Source organism: Oncorhynchus keta, unplaced genomic scaffold (assembly GCF_023373465.1).
Source record: "Oncorhynchus keta strain PuntledgeMale-10-30-2019 unplaced genomic scaffold, Oket_V2 Un_scaffold_938_pilon_pilon, whole genome shotgun sequence".
In the NCBI taxonomy this organism is placed as follows: Eukaryota; Metazoa; Chordata; class Actinopteri; order Salmoniformes; family Salmonidae; genus Oncorhynchus; species Oncorhynchus keta.
The window spans coordinates 367,536-392,415 of NW_026291017.1; the positions used below are offsets into that span (position 1 = coordinate 367,536).

The following is a 24,880-nucleotide window of genomic DNA, read 5'->3' on the forward strand; positions in this document are numbered from 1 at the left end:
TTTCCAAATGAACAGCTACAGAAAAGTGGGAGAGTTTCTTGTGTTGATGCCGGACAAGTCCACTATACCTGACTCCATCACATGCATCCTATGGAAGTATGGCTTGAACAAGACAGCAGAGGTTGACAAGGATTTTGGGCTGTAGACCTATGGGGGCTTCGAACGTGGCACAACCATGGACCAGGCTACTGGAGAGCTGAGAATCACCGGGTGAAAGAAAACAGACAATGGAGTTTACACAACTTATTGTGGGACATATACACTGTCTGTTTTCAGTAAGTGTGTGTATGTGTGTACGGTATGTGTGTGTGCATGTTGGTTCCTTTGTTTGCAGTGTGTGTGTGTGTGTGTGTGTGTGTGTGTGTGTGTGTGTGTGTGTGTGTGTGTGTGTGTGTGTGTGTGTGTGTGTGTGTGTGTGTGTGTGTGTGTGTGTGTGTGTGTGTGTGTGTGTGTGTGTGTGTGTGTGTGTGTGTGTGTGTGTGGCTCAAGCAATTTTCCTGCTTTTTCTTTGAGTCTCTCCTGGATTTACAGAGGCAGTCCCCAAACCCACAATCACTTCTTCCTGTAACTCCCACAAAACCGGTTTTTAAACGCAGCCTAATAGAGATTAAAAGAAAGAGAGAAACAGAGAACACAAACAGATTGTAAAGAATGAGAACGAGCGAAAGAAAGAGTGTGTGTGCTATGTGACATACTCCTCCATTTCCATCCACAGACACAGTATCACAACCTGAAGTTTGTCGCTCTGGATAAGAGCGTCTGCTAAATGACTTAAATGTAAATGTAAATGTATGAAGTCACCTGTGAATGGAACAGTACCATGGCAACACTTTGCTGCAGTGCTGAGTGTCCGCTGGTGGTGTACCGCTGGTCTTGGCCTGAGCACCAGGGGGAGATGTGGAGCCAGGTGCTTACTGGACAGCACTACAACATCACATCCCCAGAGTCAGACAGAAAGCTACACTTATAAGGCCAAAAACCCAGTCAGTGAGATGACACAGCTTAACTAGATAGATAGTACAAGCAGATATGGGCGACAATCAACAACATATGTTTTTGTCTGTCTGACCATCTCCAACTGTTTCTGTATTTGTATGTTTCCATCGTCCCCCTAGTAGCTGGTGCTGTGATTGATGTCTTGGCTTCTGATCTATTGGCTGTTCATCCATGTTTCTCATCTGCTGGAAGTGTTCCGAATGTAAGTCCATGTCTTTACTGTAAATATTACCATGAATGTTTCATTATTTGAGTCTCCTTGAAGTTTGATGGAAATGTATTTTTCATATCAACAATTGTATCTCTAGCTATCTCAGGATCAAAGAATGATTCCAGGTCAACAACATATTCAGATTTTGAAAGTAAGAAAGTGAAAGTGTTTTCATATGATCTACTACATCACATTTAATAACAGACGTGCAACAGTATTCTGTGTCCTGTTAAGAATCACCATCGACTGAAGCATATCTGTCACTTTGCCCGATCTAAACCCTTTATATCTGCATACCCTTTGAATTCCCCTTGCCTCTCTCTTGTTTTAAGTAACCAAGGCAAAGTGAATGGAGATTCTGAGAGAAGTGACCCCCAGGTGATACTCTCCAACCCAGCTCCAACATCCCTGGTTCTCTAGTTATGATACGCAAAGTTTTTATTTTTATTTAACCTTTATTCAACCAGGCAAGTCAGATAAGAATAAATTATTATTTACAACGACGGCCTACCAAAAGGCCTCCTGCAGGGACAGGGGCCTGGGATTAAAATAAATACAATATACAGTTGGAAGTCGGAAGTTTACAGACACCTTACAATTAAACACAGTTTTTCACAATTCCTGACATTTAATCCTAGTACAAATTCCCTGTCTTAGATCAGTTAGGATCACCACTTTATTTTAAGAATGTGAAATGTCAAAATAATAGTATAGAGGATGATTTATTTCATCACATTCCCAGTGGGTCAGAAGTTTACATACACTCAATTAGTATTTGGTAGCATTGTCTTTAAATTGTTTAACTTGGGTCAAACATTTATGGTAGCCTTCCACAAGCTTCCCACAATAAGTTGTGTGAATTTTGGCCCATTCCTCATGACAGAGCTGGTGTAACGGAGTCAGGTTTGTAGGCCTCCTTGCTCACACACGCTTTTTCAGTAATGCCCACAAATGTTCTATAGGATTGAGGTCAGGGCTTTGTGATGGCCACTCCAATACCTTGACTTTGTTGTCCTTAAGCCATTTTGCCACAACTTTGGAAGTTGCTTGGGGTCATTGTCCATTTGGAAGACGCATTTGCGACCAAGCTTTAACTTGAGATGTCTTGAGATTTTGCTTCAATATATACACATATTTTTCCTACCTCGTGATGCTATCTATTTTGTGAAGTTCACCAGTCCCTCCAACAGCAAAGCACACCCACAGCATGATGCTGCCACCCCCATACTTCACGGTTGGGATGTTGTATTTGTAAAGCCTTTTACGTCCAAACATAACAATGGTCATTATGGCCAAACAGTTCTATTTTTCTTTCATAAGACCAGAGGACATTTCTCCAAAAAAGTACGATCTTTGTCCCCAAGTGCAGTTGCAAACCATAGGTTGGCTTTTTTTATGGCCGTTTTGGAGCAGTGGATTCTTCCTTGCTGAGCAGCCTTACAGGTTATGTCGATATATGACTCGTTTTACTGTGGATATAGATACCTTTGTATCTGTTTCCTCGAGCATCTTCACAAGGTCCTTTGCTGTTGTTCTGGGATTGATTTGCACTTTTCGCACCAACATACGTTCATCTCTATGAGACAGAACGCGTCTCCTTCCTGAGCGGTATGACGGCTGCGTGGTCCCATGGTGCTTATACTTGCGTACTATTGTTTGTACAGATGAACGTGGTACCTTCAGTTTGGCAATTGCTCCCAAGGATGAACCAGACTTGTGGAGGTCTAAATTTTTTTTCTGAGGTCTTGGCTGATTTCTTTTGATTATCCCATGATGTCTAGCAAAGAGGCACTGAGTTTGAAGGTAGGCCTTGAAATGCATCCACAGGTACACCTCCTCAAATTATGTCAATTAGCCTATCAGAAGCTTTTAAAGCCATGCCATAATTTTCTGGAATTTTCCAAGCTGTTTAAAGGTACAGACAACCTAGTGTATGTAAACTTCTGATCCACTGGAATTGTGATACAGTGAATTATATGTGAAACAATTGTTGGAAAAATTACTTGTGCACAAAAATTACTCATGCTAAAAGGAGATGTCCTAACCGACTTCCCAAAACTATAATTTGTTAACAAGAAATTTGTGGAGTGGTTAAAAAAACACATTTTAATGACTCCAACCTAAGTGTATGTAAACTTTTGTCTTCAACTGTAAATATAGGACAAAACACAAATCACAACAAGAGAGACAACACTACATAAAGATAGACCTAAGACAACAACGTAGCAAGGCAGCAACACATGACAACACAGCATGGTAGCACCACAAACATGGTACAAACATTATTGGGCACAGTCAACAGCACAAAGGTCAGGAAGGTAGAGACAACAGTACATCACACAAAGCAGCCACAACTGTCTGTAAGAGTGTCCATGATTGAGTCTTTGAATTAAGAGATAAAACTGTCCAGTTTGATTGTTTGTTGCAGCTGTTGTAGCTGCAGCGAACTGAAAAGAGGAGCGACCCAGGGATGCGTGTGCTTTGGGGACCTTTAACAGAATGTGACTGGCAGAACGGGTGTTGTATGTGGAGGGCTGCAGTAGATGTCTCAGATAGGGGGGAGTGAGTCCTAAGAGGGTTTTATAAATAAGCATCAACCAGTGGGTCTTGCGACGGATATACAGAGATGACCAGTTTACAGAGGAGTATAGAGTGCAGTGATGTGTCCTATAAGGAGCATTGGTGGCAAATCTGATGGCCAAATGGTAAAGAACATCTAGCCGCTCGAGAGCACCCTTTCCTGCCGATCTAACTTTAGCCTGGAGCTTTGCTATGTGCTGATAGAAGGACAGTGCACCGTCTAGCCATACTCCCAAGTACTTGTATGAGGTAACCCTCAGTGGTAGTAATAACACCTGTGGGAAGAGGGGAATACTTCTTACCAAACAACATAACCTTTGTTTTGGAGGTGTTCAGAACAAGGTTAAGGGTAGAGAAAGCTTGTTGGATACTACGAAGTGCCTGGATACAGCCCTTAGCCATGGTATATTGACAATATACCACAAACCCCAGAGGTTACCCACACCAGCAAGGCTGTGATAACCAGAGAGAGGAAGAGGAAGAGAAGCTGTTACTAAATGAGGCAGGATCTACTAATAACACAGGTGATGTGAGTAACAGCCACCTCAAATGAAATTACCCGAATCAGGGCCAGAATTCCAATGACTTCCAGCATAGATCTCAAGTGAGGACACTGACTAAGGTATAATGGAAATAGAGAGGGAGAAAGAGAGAGAGAAGTGAATTGATAGAGTGAGGGGGAGGAGGAGTCCATGTCACAGGCTCATCTCACCCCCTCCAAAGCCCCCTCGGATGTCACATACCAGCAATGGATACAGCCCGACCCACAATTAGGATTCACAGTGGGAGAGAGGATTATGGGACTGGATCTGGCCAGGAGTCACATGACACAAGGGTCAGAGGTTATGATGCAGAGACTGGGGAGATGGAGAGACAGAGGGAGAGAATGAGGAAGATGAAGAGGGAGACACAAAGGAAAGACGAGATGGAGGAAGAGGGAAGATAAGATGGAGAGGGGGAGGAAGAGGGAAGATAAGATGGAGAAGGGGAGGAAGAGGGAAGATAAGATGAGAGGGGGAGGAAGAGGGAAAGCAGAGGTAGAGGAGGAAGGATATACTGTACTTAGATTCTCTACTGGGAAGGTTTGTTTCCCATTCAGTAAACTCATCTCTCTTTTTCAACCTCTTTCTGTCTATTATGTATCATATTGTTATCCTGTTATGTAATGTGCTGTCATGTTTAGCCTAGGCTACTATAATTATCATTTTTCAACTTAGAATAATGTGAATTATAATGAAATGTTGATCCATATAACAACATGGCCATAATGTATTATATGTTTTGAGGAAAATATTTCATTGTGTGAATGTTTTTGTGTGTATGCCACCTAGGTCTATAGGTCAATGGCTAGGTTGGTGAAACAAAATCCCTCACACACTCACTGGACAGGAGGAACATTTCATTTACTATGGTTATTCATTTACCTTTGAATATTACAGTATTGCCAGCTTTTGTTACCTTATAGTACAGAGATCCTATCAATGCTAAATTATATATATATATATATATATATATGTGTGTGTGTGTGCATTATACTACAGCCAATTATACACACAGAGAGGTGCCAAAGACCAGGTATGGGCACGAATACAGCAAGGAATATAGAATTTTAAAATAAAAGTCATTATAATATATAAAAATAATGCAATGTGTTGGTATACAGTGGGATTGTATTGCAGCTATTGAACATTATTTCCAAGTCAAATGGAACGTACTTTTATTAAGAACACAATACTATGCTTTCTTGAATATATTCACAGATGAATCTAAGGACCCTAAAACACGGAGGACAGGTGCAGCTTTAAGTGTTCCTGAGTTGAAGGTGGCAGTGGCAAAAAGAGTAATGGATCATTTATCTGTTTACACAATGGAGTTGTTGGCCATACTAAATAAATGTTCAATAAAAAAAATATACAAATATTGGCTGCAGTGGGTGGAGGAGGTGAGGCCAGACAGGATAGTCATCTGCTCTGACTCCTGTGCAGCACTGATGAGCTTAAATTCATGTGTATCTCAGAGCAGACACTATGTATTGTATGAGGTTTTACAAATTTACAGTGTTGGTATAGGGTGAAATAGATGGGGGTACCAGCTCATGTGGGAGTAGAGGGGAATGAGGAAGTGTATATTATTGCCAAGCAGGCTCTTAAACATCCTAATGTTGAGATGATACTGTCAATCAGTAAAGCAGAAGCCAGGGGATTAATAAGAACAGTGATTAAAAATAAGTGGCAAGAGATGAGGAACAGGGAGAGAAAGGGAAGACACCAGAATAAGATCCAGGAAAAAGTGGGGGTAGGGAGGTCCTCAGGGTGAGAGGCTGAGAGAGAAGGGAGGAACGTTCAGTCACAAGGCTGAGACACAAGATACACAAGGCTAAATAGTACATTGAAAGTGATGGGGAAACATCCGACTGGGAGGTTTAATCAATGTCAGAAGGACATGGAGACAGTGGAAGATGTTCCATTTCAATGCCAGAAAGATGTGCGAGAAAGGGGGCGATTGTTATTAGATTTGAGGAGTAATGCGGTTGATAAGACAGGATTAAGGTAACTTTTGGGGAAATCTTCAGGGGATGTAGTATTTAATTATGTATTTCGTTTCCTTAGGGAGACGAGATTATTGTGTAGGATTTAGACCTTCACTGTCTCTGGTCCACACTCCAGTCCAGTTGGTGGCGGTAATGCACTTTAAAGTTGGTTGCCAGCCGCTATATAAAATTCACAGAACAAGAAAACATTACTTTGTTTTCAACCAAGCGGTCACGACGAATGCAGAGGGAAGAACTAAACCACATTTCACTTTCACAGCCGTGGGAAATTAAGATCAGAAGTAGGCTAGCTAACTAGCGCATATGCCTGAACTAATGCTCATCAGATTGTGTTTCTGGCTTTGTCTGGCGCGAACGGTGGTCTCCCGAGGTAAGTTGAGCCGACTGCCACACTGAAAAAAAAACATGGCACTTTGAAATCAAACTTGTATAGCGAAATTATGGATGGACAACAGCATTAACACGCTCTTCATATTGATTTTCAACATGGAAAGTTAGAAAGATTTTAAACGTAGTCGGTGGGTTTCGATGAGAAATAAGGTCGGAACGCACTTTATTTCGTTTAACTACGCACACACAGGCTTCAGGAAGCGATAGAATACTTAAGACACACCCTCTCAGTAGAGCATTTAACAGTCTTAAAATACAGTTCCATTTATTTTTGTAGGGTACGAAAATGTGGTTTTCTGTTTGTAAATTGACATTTGTGTATATGAAATTTGGCCAAAAGAATAATTTCATTAATTACATAAAACTGTTTCAGCTTATTTCTATTGTATGTAAAGAATCCAAACAGTACATCTCTCCACAATACTGTAAAATCTTCATAAATGTGTTCAATTATAAACCTACTGATGTCTTACCACAGTTTTCTTACATGCATACAATGCCAAAAAAGATGCAACACTGTTTCTGGGTGGTCATTATCAAAGGAGCAGTTTGAGTTTATGTTTTCCTTAAACTTCTTCATATTTAAAAAAAAAAAAATTAAATTCTACCTTTATTTAACCAGGCAAGTCAGTTAAGAACATATTCTTATTTTCAATGACGACCTAGGAACAGTGGGTTAACTGCCTGTTCAGGGGCAGAACGACAGATTTGTACCTTGTCAGCTCGGGGGTTTGAACTCGCAACCATATAGTGGTTGGCAGGATAATATTTATGAATAATTTTAAAGGAAACTTCCTTAATTTTGTTAACAAGTAGGTAAGTGTGTGGCAACATCCAAACTTCTTTCCAACAGATATTATCAATAAATCCATTCCAATAAGGCATGACATAAGGTATAGATAGATACAACATCCTGCTGAAACAAGGATCGTATCGCTCTGTTGTTGAATGGACCAAAAGAGAAATAAATCTTTCCTACTGATGAGTCAACAGGGTCAATAGAAGGTAGGCACTGAGGGTCAGGTCTTGACACGTTCCTGAATAACATAGCAACACCTGAGGGAATGGCATCTAAAACAATTGCAAAATCTTTAGGTGTTACAGGGACCTTGTAAAGTGATAAGAATTCTTTATAACTGAGTAAAAGACCCTCTGTATTTACCGGTTGGGTCACCAATAGGATATTATTTTGGAGCCAATATTCTAAAAACAAAGAGGTATTTTTATACAATATATCCCAATTATTCCATATATAATATATGTGTGGAGAACAATTGTGTTTATAAATTAAGGACCATGACAAGAAAACCTGCAGATGAAAAGCAGAAAGTTTCACTGGAACTTTGTCAATATTATAATTGCAAAACAACATGAAGTTGAGGCCACCAAAAGTAGAGAAGACATGATGAGGAATAAAATTCCAGATAGAAGTGGGTCTTAGGAATTGTTTTATCCAATTGATCTTAAAAGTATTATTTAAAGTAGTAAAGTCCAGAAAATTCCGTCCACCATTCTCATAAGTGTTCATTACAACAGTTTTCCTAATGTAATGGGTACGGTTTCTCCACAGAAAATTGAAAAGCATCTGGTCTATCTCCTTGCTTATTTTACTGTCAAGATATAAAGATAGAGCACCATATGTTAGTCTAGAGATGCCTTCAGCCTTGGTTATTAGGACTCTACCTTTTAAAGATAAGTCCCTCTGTAGCCATTGATTTAGTTTCTTCTGAGTTTTTTTAATAAGAGGGTTAACATTTAGTAAGCCTCTAGACTTCTGATCCTTTGTAATGGTTATGCCTAAATATATAAGTTCTTCTTTTACTGGAATACCATAATATGAGGGTGTCACACAATCTTTGACAGCTATGAGTTCACATTTATTAATGTTAAGATATAGACCAGACGCTTTGGAAAAGGATTGTAATCACATTGCTAGAGGCAGGTTGATTTGTTGCTAAATGACGTTGTGATGTCATTACGTGGTAACATAAAACTGCGTCATTACGTAGAATACACAAACGTTGCTCAAATTGACTGGCCATCTCGGCAAAAAATATGATTTGACATTTGTTCAGGTACAGACTCCCACTCTTTTCTTTACTTCTGGCTGTACATTTTTGATTGAGGCATGTTGATTGATGTTGTAAGTTCTGTTCAAGATCAAACATTCATGACCAACTACACTGCTCAAAAAAATAAAGGGAACACTAAAATAACACATCCTAGATCTGAATGAATGAAATATTCTTATTAAATACTTTTTTCTTTACATAGTTGAATGTGCTGACAACAAAATCACACAAATTATCAATGGAAATCAAATTTATCAACCCATTGAGGTCTGGATTTGGAGTCACACTCAAAATTAAAGTGGAAAACCACACTACAGGCTGATCTAACTTTGATGTAATGTCCTTAAAACAAGTCTAAATGAGTCTCAGTAGTGTGTGTGTTCTCCACGTGCCTGTATGACCTCCCTACAACACCGGGCATGCTCCTGATGAGGTGGCGGATGGTCTCCTGAGGGATCTCCTCCCAGACCTGGACTAAAGCATCCGCCAACTCCTGGACAGTCTGTGGTGCAATGTGGTGTTGGTGGTTGGACATGATGTCCCAGATGTGCTCAATTGGATTCAGGTCTGGGGAACGGGCGGGCCAGTCCATAGTATCAATGCCTTCCTCTTGCAGGAACTGCTGACACACTCCAGCCACATGAGGTCTAGCAATGTCTTGCATTAGGAGGAACCCAGGGCCAAGGCCATCTCGGTACCTAATGGCAGTCAGGATACCTCTGGTGAGCACATGGAGGGCTGTGCGGCCCCCCAAAGAAATGCCACTCCACACCATGACTGACCCACCGCCAAACTGGTCATGCTGGAGGATGTTGCAGGCAGCAGAACGTTCTCCACGGCGTCTCCAGACTCTGTCACGTCTGTCACATGCTCAGTGTGAACCTGCTTTCATCTGTGAAGAGCACAGGGTGCCAGTGGCGAATTTGCCACTCTTGGTGTTCTCTGGCAAGGTGTTGGGCTGTAAGCACAACCCCCACCTGTGGACGTCGGTCCCTCATACCACCCTCATGGAATCTGTTTCTGACCGTTTGAGCAGACACATGCACATTTGTGGCCTGCTGGAGTTCATTTTGCAGGGCTCTGGCAGTGCTCCTCCTGCTCCTCCTTGCACAAAGGCAGAGGTAGTGGTCCTGCTGCTGGGTTGTTGCCCTCCTACGGCCTCGTCCACGTCTCCTGATGTACTGGCCTGTCTCCTGGTAGCGCCTCCATGCTCTGGACACTACGCTGACAGACGCAGCAAACCTTCTTGCCACAGCTCGCATTGATGTGCCATCCTGGATGAGCTGCACTACCTGAGCCACTTGCGTGGGATGTAGACTCCGTCTCATGCTACCGCTAGAGTGAAAGCTCCGCCAGCATTCAAAAGTGACCAAAACATCAGCCAGGAAGCATAGGAACTGAGAAGTGGTCTGTGGTCACCACCTGCAGAACCACTCCTTTATTGGGGGTGTCTTGCTAATTGCCTATAATTTCCACCTGTTGTCTATTCCATTTGCACAACAGCATGTGAAATTTTGTCAATCAGTGTTGCTTCCTAAGTGGACAGTTTGATTTCACAGAAGTGTGATTGACTTGGAGTTACATTGTGTTGTTTAAGTGTTCCCTTTATTTTTTTGAGCAGTGTATATTCATTGGGTTTGGCTCGTCGAAGCCGTATTACTGCTGCTGCAGTCAGCCAACAATGATTTGCAATTTGCTGCTGGCCTGCTGCTGCCTGTGCACAAGCTGGGCGCCTGCTGCTGCCTGTGCACGAGCTGGGCGCCTGCTGCTGCCTGTGCACGAGCTGGGCGCCTGCTGCTGCCTGTGCACGAGCTGGGCGCCTGCTGCTGCCTGTGCACGAGCTGGGCGCCTGCTGCTGCCTGTGCACGAGCTGGGCGCCTGCTGCTGCCTGTGCACGAGCTGGGCGCCTGCTGCTGCCTGTGCACGAGCTGGGCGCCTGCTGCTGCCTGTGCACGAGCTGGGCGCCTGCTGCTGCCTGTGCACGAGCTGGGCGCCTGCTGCTGCCTGTGCACGAGCTGGGCGCCTGCTGCTGCCGTCACTCACAACGCACTTTTGCAGCCAGGCACGTGTGTTGTGACTGAGTGTGTGTGACAGAGAAAATAGTTTTTGTGTCATTTAGAGGGACAATGCGTGCATTTTAGCGTTTGAGTCACCTTTCAAAGGTTGCTAAAAGTTCCAAATACATTTTTTAAAATATTTAATTTGTTGCTAGGTGCTGTTTGGAAAAAAAAGTTTGTAAATTGGGATCACTGCACCCACTCCCCACAAATTAAGTGGACACTTCTGATGACGTATCATAACGTCTGACGAATCTACACTTGCAGGGCGAGGGGTGAGGGAGGAAGGAATTCATTTAAAATCAACTGCCCTTGCCCGGAAATTTGTCGCTTCTTCGTCCCGCGATTATGTTTTCAGCCACCGGTAGCTTGTGGGTACTTCAAATGCGGTACAGTCAATTATGATTGCATGTCTACTTATATTAACTATATAATTAATACTGTATAATAGCTAGAAAATGAATTAGCTAACTAGCGTTAGCCTGCCTAGCTGGAATTTCTGAAGAAGGAAAATGTTTTATTTATACAATTTCCAAAAGCTAACCAAACAAAAACATCATTACTTTTACGATATGTGTTTGTGCCATCAGGTGCATTAGTAGCACAATTTCTAACTTTACATTAGTTTTTACTTGTGTGTGTGTGTGTATATATATATATATATATATATATATATCAATGATGTTGCTCTTGATGTGGGTGATTTCCTGATCCACCTCTACGCAGACGACACCATTTTGTATACTTCTGGCCCTTCCTTGGACACTGTGCTAACTAGCCTCCAAACGAGCTTCAATGCCATACAACACTCGCTTCAATGCCATACAACACTCCTTCCGTGGCCTCCAACTGCTCTTAAACGCTAGTAAAACCAAATGCATGCTTTCCAACCGATCACTGCCTTCACCCGCCCACCTGATTAGCATCATCAACCTGGACGGTTCTGACCTAGAATATGTGGACAACTATAAATAACTAGGTGTCTGGCTAGACTGTGAACTCTCCTTCCAGACTCGTATTAAACAACTCCAATCAAAAATCCTGTATCTGTAACAAGTACATTGGGTGGAAACAAACCGCTGGTTGGAAAATGTGCACATTTTCTTTGTGGATTTTTGAATATTTACATTAAAATCTGTCGCCTATTGGATGGTAACCTAGCCTCTAACCAGGTTTCCATCCAACCTTTTTAATGCGAGTAAAGTGTGATTACAGGCCTGATGGAAACAGAAAAATAATCGGGAAACTTTCCAAATGTCGACAAAACAAAATACAAGGTGGGCTCTTTTTGTGTCTGTAAAATGAATTTTGTGCGAAATGTCTGTGTAACTGCTTTTATATGCAAATATTGATATAAAAACCATATCGAAAGTAAACTTGGAGTCACACGATGATATGCTGTGTGTTCCGTTACTCCCACTGACTCGGGAAAACATGTAGTTGATCAGGCTACAGATTCAATAAATGATGAACTTCACAAGGTGATGAGCTTGATGCTCCTTTCCAATAGATATTGAGGATCTTATTCTAGTGACATGATGATTGATGCTTTGCTGCCATTTGACAATTTAAAAATATCACGCTTATCAATAATAATGTCATAATGTAGATAGTTTACCCCCACTGTAGCTGTTGGCTACAGAGCATGTGTCAAAACCAGATTGGGAACAGTTGCAATATAATGCAACAGTGTTTTTGACAAACCATCAGTAGTGTAAAATTCAATGGAAACCCATTTAAACTTGTATTCATTTTAACGGCAGAAGTTATTTTTATGTACACTATGTCATCACACACAGCCTTTTGTCTGCAAAAAGTCTGTTTGATTGAAACATCTCTCTGGAGGGAAAATCTGCATATAGTTTTTTTTAAGGATTTTAGAATATTTGCATGAAAATCTGTTGCAGATTGAATGGAAACCTAGCTAGTGATGTGATAGTGGACAGGGTGTAGACAAAGACTTTAATCTGTAGTGTAGTCTAGATACATTTCTGCTCCAGTGGTGGTGGTGGGGGGGGCATACTAGTCACGGTGTTCAGACTACATAGACCAGATACACCCAGCAAGCAGAATTCTAGATATAAACAGTAAAGGTTAATAATAATGTCTCTTTCAATGCCAATAGGGTTAGGACTACATATTTATACCCTCACCATAATGTGTTACCCTGGATACATTGATACTCTGACACATGTATGAAATGTCTGCTTTACCAGATCATAAAGTGGGAGGTGAGCTCGTGTTGACGCCTGACAAGTCCACAGTGTCTGACCCCATCACAAGCATCCTATGGAAGCACGGGAAGGACAAGGTGGCAGAGTGGGACAAGGATTTTGGTGGTCTGGACATCTATGGTGCCTTCAAAGAGCGTACAACCCTGGACCAGACTACTGGAGAGCTGAGAATCAGTGGATTGATGAAAACAGACAGTGGAGTTTATTCTGTGGAGTTTAACAGCAAACTGCTTGACCAGACATATACACTGTCTGTTATCAGTAAGTGTTTCTGTGTTTGTGTACATATCTGTGTGTATATACCTGTGTGTGGTTGTGTAGAAACAGCAGGTTATGTATTGTAGTGCCTCACAAGCTTTTCCCCAAATGATTCCTGTTTCTTTCCTCCATTTATAGAGGCAGTCCCCAAACCCACCATCACTTCTTCCTGTAACCCAGACAAAACCTCCTGCACTCTGACCTGTGAGGGCGACACCACTGATGCTGAACCAGTCACCTACAGCTGGAAAGTGGGAGAGGGGGCGTGGGAGGACTTAGACAAACAGATTAATGTCAATAAGAGTGACACTGGCAAATCAACCAACAGTTACAAGTACATCTGCAAAATGAAAAACCCTGTTAGTGAAGAAGTCAGTGATCCAATTGGACAAGGGTTTGGTCAAAGTGAGTGGACACTCAAGTGTGTTACAGTCTTATATATTGATATGTTAGTAACACTGCTAGTGTTGTAGTGCAGCATTCAAAATGTTCTATGTTGAAAACACACTTTGGGGTTTATTCTGTGGAGTTCAACAGCAAAGTGCTTGAGGACATACAGTTGAAGTCAGAAGTTTACATACACTTAGGTTGGAGTCGTTAACTCGTTTTTCAACCACTCCACAAATGTATTGTTCACAAACTATAATTTTGGCAAGTCGGTGAGGACATCTACTTCGTGCCTGACACAAGTAATTTTTCCAACAATTGTTTACAAAACAGATTATTTCACTTATTATTCACTGTATCACAGTTCCAGTGGGTCAGAAGATTATATACACTAAGTTCACTGTGCTTTTAAACACCTTGGGAAATTCCAGAAAATAATTTAATGGCTTTAGAAGCTTCTGATGGGCTAATTGACATCATTTGAGTCAATTGGAGGTGTATCTGTGGATGTATTTCAAGGCCTACCTTCAACCTCAGTGCCTCTTCGCTTGACAATATGGGAAAATCAAAAGCAATCAGCCAAGACTTCAGAAAAAAAAACTGTAGACCTCCACACGTCTGGTTCATCCTTGGGAGCAATTTCCAAATGTCTGATGGTACGCGTTCATCTGTACAAACAATAGTACGCAGTTATAAAAACCATGGGACCACGCATCCGTCATACCGCTCAGGAAGGAGACGCGTTCTGTCACCTCGAGATGAACGTACTTTGGTGTGAAAAGTGCAAAACAATCCCAGGACAACAGCAAAGGACCTTGTGAAGATGCTGGAGGAAACGGGTATAAAAGTATATGTATCCACAGTAAAATGAGTCCTGTATTGACATAACCTGAAAGACTGCTCGGCAAGGAAGAAGCCACTGCTCCAAAACCGCCATAAAAAGCCAGACTACGGTTTGCAACTGCACATGGGGACAAAGATCGTATTTTTTGGAGAACTGTCCTCTGGTCTGATGAAACCAAAATGGAACTGTTTGGCCATAATGACCATCGTTATGTTTGGAGGAATAAGGGGGAGGCTTGCAAGCCGAAGAACACCCTCCCAGCCGTGAAGCACAGGGGTGGCAGCATCATGTTCTGGGGGGGACTGGTGCACTTCACAAAATAGATGGCATCATGAGGAGGAAAATGATGTGGATATGTTGAAGCAGCATCTCAAGACATCAGTCAGGAAGTTAAAGCTTGGTCGCAAATTTGTCTTCCAGATGGACAATGACCCCAAGCATACTTCCAAAATTGTGGAAAAATGGCTTAAGGACAACAAAGTCACGGTATTGGAGTGGCCATCACAAAGCTCTGACCTCAATCCTGTAGAACATTTGTTGGCACAACTGAAAAAACTGAAAAGGTGAGCAAGGAGGTCTACAAACCTGACTCGGTCCACCAGCTCTGTCAGGAGGAATAGGCCAATATTCACCCAACTTATTGTGGGAAGCTTGTGGAAGGGTAACCGAAACGTTTGACCCAAGTTAAACAATTTAAAGGGAATGCTACCAAATACTAATTGAGTGTTTAAACTTCTGACCCACTGGGAATGTGATGAAAGAAATAAAAGCTGAAATGCATCATTCTCTCTACTATTATTCTGACTTTCACATTCTTAAAATAAAGTGGTGATCCTAAGACAGGGAATTATTACTAGGATTAAATGTCAGGAATTGGGAAAATCTGAGTATAAACGTACAGTCATTGCCAAAAGTTTTGAGAATGGCACAAATATTCATTCCCACAAAGTTTGCTGCTTCAGTCTCTTTAGATATTTTTGTCAGATGTTACTATAGAATACTGAAGTATAATTACAAGCATTTCATAAGTGTCAAAGGCTTTTATTGACAATTACATGAAGTTGATGCAAAGAGTTAATATTTGCGGTGTTGACCCTTCTTTTTCAAGACCTCTGCAATCCACCCTGGCATGCTGTCAATTAAGTTCTGGGCCACATCCTGACTGATGGCATCCCATAATCAATGCTTGGACTTTGTCAGAATATGTGAGGTTTTTGTTTGTACACCTGCCTCTTGAGGATTGACCACTACTTTTCAATGGGATGAAGGTCTGGGGAGTTTCCTGGCCATACACCCAAAATATGTTTTGTTCCCCGAGGCTCTTAGTTATCACTTTTGCCTTATGGCATTGTGCTCCATCATGCTGGAAAAAGAAAGGCATTGTTCGTCACCAAACTGTTCCTGGAGGGTTGGGAGAAGTTGCTCTCGGAGGATGTGTTGGTACCATTCTTTATTCATGGCTATGTTCTTAGGCAGAATTATGACTGAGCCCACTCCCTTGGCTGAGAAGCAACCCCACACATGAATGGTCTCAGGATGCTTTACTGTTGGCATGACACAGGACTGATGGTAGCGCTCACCTTGTCTTCTCCGGACAAGCTTTTTTCTGGATGCCCCAAACAATCGGAAAGGGGATTCATCAGAGAAAATGACTTTACCCCAGTCCTCAGCAGGCCAATCCCTGTACCTTTTGCAGAATATCAGTCTGACCCTGATGTTTTTTTCTGGAGAGAAGTGGCTTCTTTGCTGCCCTTGTTGACATCAGGCCATCCTCCAAAAGTCTTCGCCTCACTGTGTGTGCAGATGCACTCACACCTGCCTGCTGCCATATCTGAGCAAGCTCTGTACTGTTGGTGCCCCCAATCCCGCAGCTGAATCAGCTTTAGGAGACGGTCCTGGTGCTTGCTGGACTTTCTTGGGCGCCCTGAAGCCTTCTGCAGAAATGCAGTGGAAATGTTTTTGGGGGATTCAGTTCATTTGCATGGCAAAAACATTGCAATTAATTTAAATTCATCTGATCACTCTTCATATCATTCTGGAGTATATGCAAATTGCCATCATACAAACTGAGGCAGCAGACTTTGTGAAAAATAATATTTATCATTCTCAAAATTTTTGGCCTCTACTGTATTTGGCCACGGTGTATGTAAACTTCCGACTTCAAATGTATACATTGTTATCAGTAAGTGTTTCTGTGTGTGCCTATTTTAAATAGAAGATTATGCAGTGCCTCACAAGCATTTTTCCCTGCTTTGTCTTTCTTTCTCCTGGATTTAGAGGCAGTCCCTAAACCCACAATCACTTATACCTGCAGCACAGACAAAATCTGCACTCTGACCTGTGAAGGCGACACCACTGATGCTGAACCCGTCATCTACAGCTGGAAAGTGGGGGAGGGGGCGTGGGAGGTCATAGGAAAACGGCTGATTGTCTCTAAGAGCGACACTGGCAAATCAACCAACAGTTACAAGTACATCTGCAAGCTGAAGAACTCTGCTGGAGAAGAGGAAGTCAGTGATCCAGTTGGATCGGTGTTTGGTCCAGGTGAGTGGACACTTATAATTGTGTTAATCTTATGTGTTGATATGTTAGTAACACTGCTAGTATTGTAGACCATAATGAATGCTGCACTATGTTGAAAACCTGAAACTCCTGTTAAAGTATCAATACAACATATGTTTTCATTTCAGAGCCTTCTGAAGTCGGTGGTGGTGGGATTGTTGGTGTTGTCGTCATTATAGCCATTGTAGCGCTTGTTGCCATTGTCATAACAGGTAAGAACAGCACATCTATAGTAACAGATCACTGCACATGTACATAGTTGTGAATCACAGATTGACATAACAGCAGCAACAACAGTGAGCTGTGCCCTCTGAAGGGGATACATGTTGTACCTGTATTTATAGTAGTGTTCAGATGTGCAGGTACTGTGTGCCGGTTGTTTATTGGTGCTCTCAGAAAAGATGGCTTCTAATTGCAGCTTAAGCTTGTAATTGTCGGTGAAGTCATAATAAGTAGCTGCTAGAATATTAAGGCGGACTTGTACTTTAAGAAGTTCTAAAATATTTGTATTTTTAATCCCCAGTTTGGTTGGTGTGGAAGAAGAAAAAAGGTAGGTTCAACTCTTCATACTCACTGCTTCTCCAAAATGTTACACAATGTGAATTACATTTGAATGACAGTCTTAATAATGTCTTACGTTTGAGTCTCTCTTATTCATTTCAGAATATCCCCAAGACACCTGGATTGACTTTTTGAGAAAGTATTGTGGTGGAATGTGTGGTAAGTGTTACTTACCTTCACTAGACTCTGATCTATATTCAACCTGCTGACTGGGTCCCCAAAGTAAAACAAACAGGACAGTAATGTTGTTTTTGTCCCATCACCGATATCCAGAAACCTGTTTTAATAAAATTAGGGACCTTTACACACTGATGTGTGTGTATTGGTGGAAAAAATACTCAATTGTCATACTTGAGTAAAATAATAATAATAATAATAATAATAATAATAATATATGCCATTTAGCAGACGCTTTTATCCAAAGCGACTTACAGTCATGTGTGCATACATTCTATGTATGGGTGGTCCCGGGAATCGAACCCACTACCCTGGCGTTACAAGCGCCATGCTCTACCAACTGAGCTACAGAAGGACAAAAGTAATGTAAAAGTAATGATCCCATAATAGAAAATGATTCTAGTAAAAGTGAGTCACTCAGTAAAAGAGTACTTGACTAAAAGTATCTTGTTTTAAATGCATTTAAGTACAGTGGTGGAAAAAATACTAAATTGTCATACTTGAGTAAAAGTACAAAGTAAAAGAGAATTTTATACACAATTCCTTTATATAAAGCAAATCAGGCGGCACAGTTTTCTTGTTTATTTTTTACGGACAGACATGCACACTCCAATACTCAGGCATCATTTACAAATGCACTATTTGTGTTTAGTGAGTCCGCCAGATCAGAGGCAGTAGGAATGACAACGCATTATATTGATAGGTGTGTGGATTGGACCATATTGTTGTCATGCCTGAGCATTCGAAAGGTAACAAGTAATTTGGGGTTTCATGGAAAATGTATAGAGTAAAAAGACCATTATTTTCTTTAGGATGTAGGGAAGTAAAAGTTGTAAAAAAAAATATTTATATTAAAGTGAAGTACAGGTACTTGCAGAAATAAATAGAAGAGTGCGAGTGCACAGCAGTAAATCTAGTCATAACCTTATGCAACTGAAAGGGGAAATGCATCCAAACTTCTACTCATTTTGCTGTAAACCAATGTTGAGGACCGTAAGGGAGAAGATACGGAGTATTAACTGTTATTATAAGCAATTTGTACATTACTTTTCACAATGATAATTATTTATAATAATAATAGGCCTTTAATTTGTTACATTCACTGCTAAAATGGACTAAAGTTGACCGCCAGGCAATTTTATGTAAAAAACATCTTTGCGAATGGTGGTCCTCAAGCTTTTGACGGTGATTTGTTTTGTCCAATCATCAGCATGCTTGTAGAATATTTCATGCAATCCTTTCACTGGCAGAATTGACATCTTTCATTTGTGCGATCTGATTGAGCTGATCTGCGTGGCTCTCCCACACAGCTCCCAGGTAGTAGCCTAAAGGATATGGCCATATCAAGAATATGGCGCCGACAGAGACGGTCGCCTCGTTCTTAGGAAATTATGCAGTGTTTTGTTTGTTTTTTCCTCTCTACACATTGATGGGACAGGAGTGGAGAAGGTGGAAAGTTTTAAGTTCCACGGCATACACATCACAGACAAACTGAAATGGTCCACCCACACAGACAGCGTGGTGAAGAAGGTGCAACAGCACCTCTTCAACCTCAGGAGGCTGAAGAAATTTGTCTTGTCACCAAAAACACTCACAAACTTTTACAGATGCACAATCGAGAGCATCCTGTCGGGCTGTATCACCGCCTGGTACGGCAACTGCTCCGCCCACAACCGTAAGGCTCTCCAGAGTGTAGTGATGTCTGCACAACGCATCACCGGGGACAAACTACCTGCCCTCCACAACACCTACACCACCCGATGCCATAAAGATCATCAAGGAAAACAACCACCCGAGCCACTGCCTGTTCACCCCACTATCATCCAGTAGGCGAGGGCAGTCCAGGTGCATCAAAGCTGGGACCGAGAGACTGAAAAACAGCTATCTCAAGGCCATCAGAATGTTAAACAGCCATCACTAACATTGAGTGGCTGCTGCCAACATACTGACTCAAATCTCTAGCCACTTTAATAATTAAAAATGGGATGTAATAAATGTATCACTAGTCACTTTAAACAATGCCACTTTATATAATTTTTTACATACCCTACATTACTCATCTCATATGTATATACTGTACTCTATACCATCGACTGCATCTTCAGCCAGAACAAGGCAAGTCATCCAGTTAATTTAAGACTGTATAAACAGAAGTAATTTCTTTAAAGATTGACTAAATGGAAATCGCTCCTCCATTTCCTGGTTGAAACAATTTAAATAGTTTACCTCCATTTCAGTTTATGTGAAAAGACAAGCAGTCATTATGTAGAGAATCATTGTACCATTTAAACCACTGTGAAATATATTTTCCATAACCAGAAATATTGTATATTCGGCTGTTTGAAGCTGGTGTGCAAAACCGAAACGGGAAGTGTAGAAATAGCACATACAGAACAGATCCACCACTTCTTATGGGAAGCCTATGCTTTCAATGGGAATGAAAGATCTATAACTCACATTTCTATGTGAATATGTTTGGGTCGCCCAAAAAGTTACGTATTGTAGAATTTGATACAGTAGGAGAGAGGCTGAAGTTTGTTTTCCTTCTGTGTGATTCTGCAGGGGTTCCGTTAACGCCCAACACCAAAACGGGGGAAGATGGCGCAGACAAAGCTGGAAAGGGGCCGGGGAATGAAGGTGTGTATGAGACTTACAGTACCCTCAAACCATATTTGTCCTGGATGATTTGATTCCTGTAACAGAAGTATAGAGGGTTAATCTAGAACAGGAGTGTCAAACTCATTCCATGAAGTGCTTAGTAGTGTTAAGTAATCAAAGGAGAAGAGACTTTCAATTTCTTCAAACAATCATACTTTAATATCAATTAGTTATTGCAATAATGGAGCTGGTCAACGACAACCTGTAGGTGATGCAGAGGTCTTATATAGTAGGTGTAGAAATGGTGGTTCCACCCCTCCCTGGACTAGTTCTCGGAAGCAAAGATGATTAGAGTGTCTGCAGGTTTTTGTTTTTTCCTTTCAATTAAGACCTAGACAACCAGTTGAGGGGGGGGTCTTTGATGAATTAAGGTCACTAATTAGTAATCAAGTACAAGGGAGGAGTGAAAATCCAGACACTCTGCCCTCTGTGGAATGAGTTTGACACATTATCTAGTACAGGTATTCCAAAACTGGGGTTGGGGGTACTCGCAATGCTGTTGGGGTACGCCAAATAAAAATGTGATTCACATTATATACAGTTGAAGTCGGATGTTTACATACACTTAGGTTGGAGTCATTAACTCATTTTTCAATCACTCCACAAATTTCTTGTTTACAAACTATAGTTTTGGAAAGTCAGTTAGGACATCTACTTTGTGCATGACACATGTAATTTTTCCAACAATTGTTTATAGACAGATTATTTCACTCATAATTCACTGTATCACAATTCCAGTGGGTCATAAGTTTAAATACACTAAGTTGACTGTGCCTTTAAACAGCTTGGAAAATTCCAGAAAATGTCATGGCATTAGAACCTTCTGATAGGCTAACTGACATAATTTGAGTCAATTGGAGGTGTACCTGTGGCTGTATTTCAAGGCCTACCTTCAAACTCAGTGCCTCTTTGCTTGACATCATGGGAAAATCAAAAGAAATCGGCCAAGACCTCAGAAGAACAATTGTAGACCTCTACAAGTCTGGTTCATCCTTGGGAGCAATTTCCAAATGCCTGTAGGTACCACGTTCATCTGTACACACAATAGTACGCAGTTCTAAACACCATGGGACCACGCAGCAGTCATACCGCTCAGGAAGGAGACGTGTTCTGTCTCCTATATCGATATGACCTGAAAGGCCGCTCAGCAAGGAAGAAGCCACTGCTCTGAAACCGCCATAAAAAAGCCAGACTACGGTTTTCAACTGCACATGGGGACAAAGATCGTACTTTTTTGGAGAAATGCCCTCTGGTTTGATCAAACAAAAATGGAACTGTTTGGCCATAATGACCATCGTTATGTTTGGAGGGAAAAGGGGGGGGGGCTTGCAAGCCGAAGAACACCTTCCCAACCGTGAAGCACAGGCTGTGGCAGCATCATGTCATGGGGGTGCTTTGCTGCAGGAGGGACTGGTGCATTTTACAAAATAGATGGCATCATGAGGAGAACAATAAAGCAACATCTCAAGACATCCGTCAGGAAGTTAAAGCTTGGTCGCAAATGGGTCTTCCAAATGGACAATGACTCCAAGCATACTTCCAAAGCTGTGGAAAATGGCTTAAGGACAACAAAGTCAAGGCATTGGAGTGGCCATCACAAACTCTGACCTCAATCCTATAGAACATTTGTGGGCAGAACTGAAAAGGCGTGTGCGAGCAAGGAGGCCTACAAACCTGACTCTGTTACACCAGCACTGTCAGGAGGAATGGGCCCAAATTCACCCAACTTATTGTGGGAAGCTTGTGGAAGGCTACCTGAAACGCTTGACCCAAGTTAAACAATTTAAAGGCAATGCTACCAAATATGAATTGAGTATATGTAAACTTCTGACCCACTGGGAATGTGATGAAAGAAATCAAAGCTGAAATCATTCTCTACTAATATTCTGACATTTCATATTCTTAAAATAAAGTGGTGATCCTAACTGACATAAAACAGGGAATTTTTACTAGGATTCAAATGTCAGGAATTGTGAAATTGAGTTTGGCTAAGGTGTATGTAAACTTCCAACTTCATCTGTATATATTCAGGCAAAAGAAGAACTGAAACTTAGAACACAATCCAACCAAAAGCACAGACTCAAATAATGGTGAATTACGCCTTCATTACTGTGAGACTTTAAAACTCTATAAACATACACTCAGAACCAAAAGAGCACAGTACAACAGCAAGCAGCTGACACTAATTGAGGAGTCCATAAACACAAACAACTTCTGGCAAAATTGGAAAAAATACAAAATAAATAAAAACCTGAAGAATTAGCGAAACAGAATGGTGACATATGGACAACCCATTTTAAAACAAACACTCTACAACACCGTTGAAATTGACACAAGTGCAGAACAATGCCAAATTCATGAGAAGTTGAATGGCTTAGAAAAAGCTATAAAGGACAATCAAAATCCATTGGACTCCCCAATTACTGACCAGGAGCTCTAAAAGAAACTTCAGGCCCTTAAATTTAAAAAAGCATGCGGACCTGATGGCACCCTAAATGAGATGCTCAAACTCACTAGTGTGACATTTCAATTGGCTATATTAAAACTGTTTAATTTGATCCTGAGTGTAGGTTATTTCCCTGACATCTGGAATCAAGGACTCATAACTCCAATCTATAATAACGGAGACAAATTTGAGCCTAACAATTAGAGGCATTTGTGTGAACAGTAACCTGGGGAAGGTTTTCTGTATTATTATAAATGCAAGAGTTCCAAACTTCCTTAATAAGCACAATGTCTTGAGTAAAAGCCTAATTGGATTTATACAAAAACATTGCACGACTGATCATATTTACACCCTGATAGATAAATATGTCCACCAAAATATATGCTTGCTTTATCCACTTCCAAAAACCATTTGATTCTATTTGGCATACAGGACTGTTCTACGAAGTTATTGAAAGTGGTGTAGGGGGTAAAACATATTACATAATTGAGAGAGAGCTCCAGGAGCGACGGAATACCATACTATCCAATAAGTATGGTAGAGTAGCCAGACGGAAGCCACTCCTAAGTAAAAGGCACATGACAGCCTGCTTGGAGTTTGCCAAAAGGCACCTAAAGGACTCTCAGGCCATGAGAAACAAGATTCTCTGGTCTGATGAAACCAAGATTGAACTCTTTGGTCTGACTGCCAAGTGTCACGTCTGGAGGAAAGCTGCCATCATCCGTACGGTAAAGAATGGTGGTGGCAGCTGGGATACTTCTCAGGATCAAGGGAAAGAACGGAGCAAAGTACAGAGGGATCCTTGATGAAAACCTGCTCCAGAGCACTCAGGACCTGACTTGAGCACACAGCCAAGACAATGCATGAGTGGCTTCAGGACAAGTCTCTGAATGTCCTTGAGTGGCCTGTGCTTGAACCCGATCAAACATCTCTGGAGAGACCTGAAAATAGCTGTGCAGCGACGCTCCCCATCCAACCTGATGGAGCTTGACATGATCTGCAGAGAAGAATGGGAGAAACTCTCCAAATACAGGTGTGCCAAGCTTGTAGTGTCATACCCAAGAAGACTGGAGGCTGTAATCGCTGCCAAAGGTACTTCAACAAAGTACTGAGTCAAGGGTCTGAATACTTATACAAATGTGATTTGTTTTTTTCAGTTTTTCAACTTTTTTTGCATTGTCATTGAGGAGTTGTGTGTAGATTGATGAAGGGGGGGGAAACTATGTAAATATATTTTAGAATAAGGATGTAAGTAGCAAACTGTGGAAAAATCCAGTGGTCTGAATTCTTTCCGAATACACTGTACAGCTTTGCGTTATTTAATGGTAGGCCTATACATATGAACAATGTAGCCTATTGGTTTTGCTCTGAGGTGAGCCCTGACGCCATTTCGATATCCTTTATTCGCGCTGAGTGCCGATACTTCCCATGCTCCTGACTAGATCGTTTTTTGTACTGTTTTAATGAGCGCCTCTTGGGCTACCAGTCATCATGTGGCTTCTCTACAACATCTTATGGCAAAATTACATGAATCACAACATGAGGTAAGACATCTACTATGTTGTTTACCTTGAGGATTGTCAGAGCAAGTTTGTGGTCCAGAAAAGACCAACTAGGAAATCCCTGTACTGTTTGATTGTTGTAGGGTATGAGGGTGTGAAGGGAGAGCAGGGATGTGTGTGTATGCATTTGCGTGCTTAGCTGTATGTGTGCGCTTGTGTGTGTGTATGATTAAGTCCAACTCTTCTGTTTGTGTGTTTTCTTGCCAGAAGCCAACCTGATGATGGAGTCGAAAGACCACCAGTAAAGAATCCAGTGTTTTTGCATGGTAAGTAAGAGTCTGAGAAAGACACCAACCACAACATTTATTAAGAAATCATTAGGCAGTGTTCACAT

The 24,880-nt window shown here is 41.4% G+C and overlaps 1 protein-coding gene across 7 annotated transcripts in view; it reads left to right on the forward strand.

Moving 5' to 3' along the window:
* Window positions 1-24,880, forward strand: part of LOC118372392 (uncharacterized) — a 76,765-nt gene that overhangs the window by 44,212 nt on the left and 7,673 nt on the right. For 5 of the 7 annotated variants that reach the window (XR_008135711.1, XM_035758254.2, XM_035758256.2 and 2 more), the window contains 8 exons: window positions 13,074-13,352; window positions 13,488-13,754; window positions 16,858-17,124; window positions 17,271-17,354; window positions 17,666-17,692; window positions 17,806-17,862; window positions 20,443-20,517; window positions 24,754-24,812. Coding sequence is in view for 6 of the 7 variants with exons in the window: in XM_035758254.2 (XP_035614147.2) it covers window positions 13,074-13,352; window positions 13,488-13,754; window positions 16,858-17,124; window positions 17,271-17,354; window positions 17,666-17,692; window positions 17,806-17,862; window positions 20,443-20,517; window positions 24,754-24,791 (1,094 nt within the window). In the remaining variant the exon portion in view is untranslated. The remainder of the gene's footprint in view (window positions 1-13,073; window positions 13,353-13,487; window positions 13,755-16,857; window positions 17,125-17,270; window positions 17,355-17,665; window positions 17,693-17,805; window positions 17,863-20,442; window positions 20,518-24,753; window positions 24,813-24,880) is intronic. The other 2 variants (XM_052517683.1, XM_052517684.1) reach the window with 1 other exon arrangement.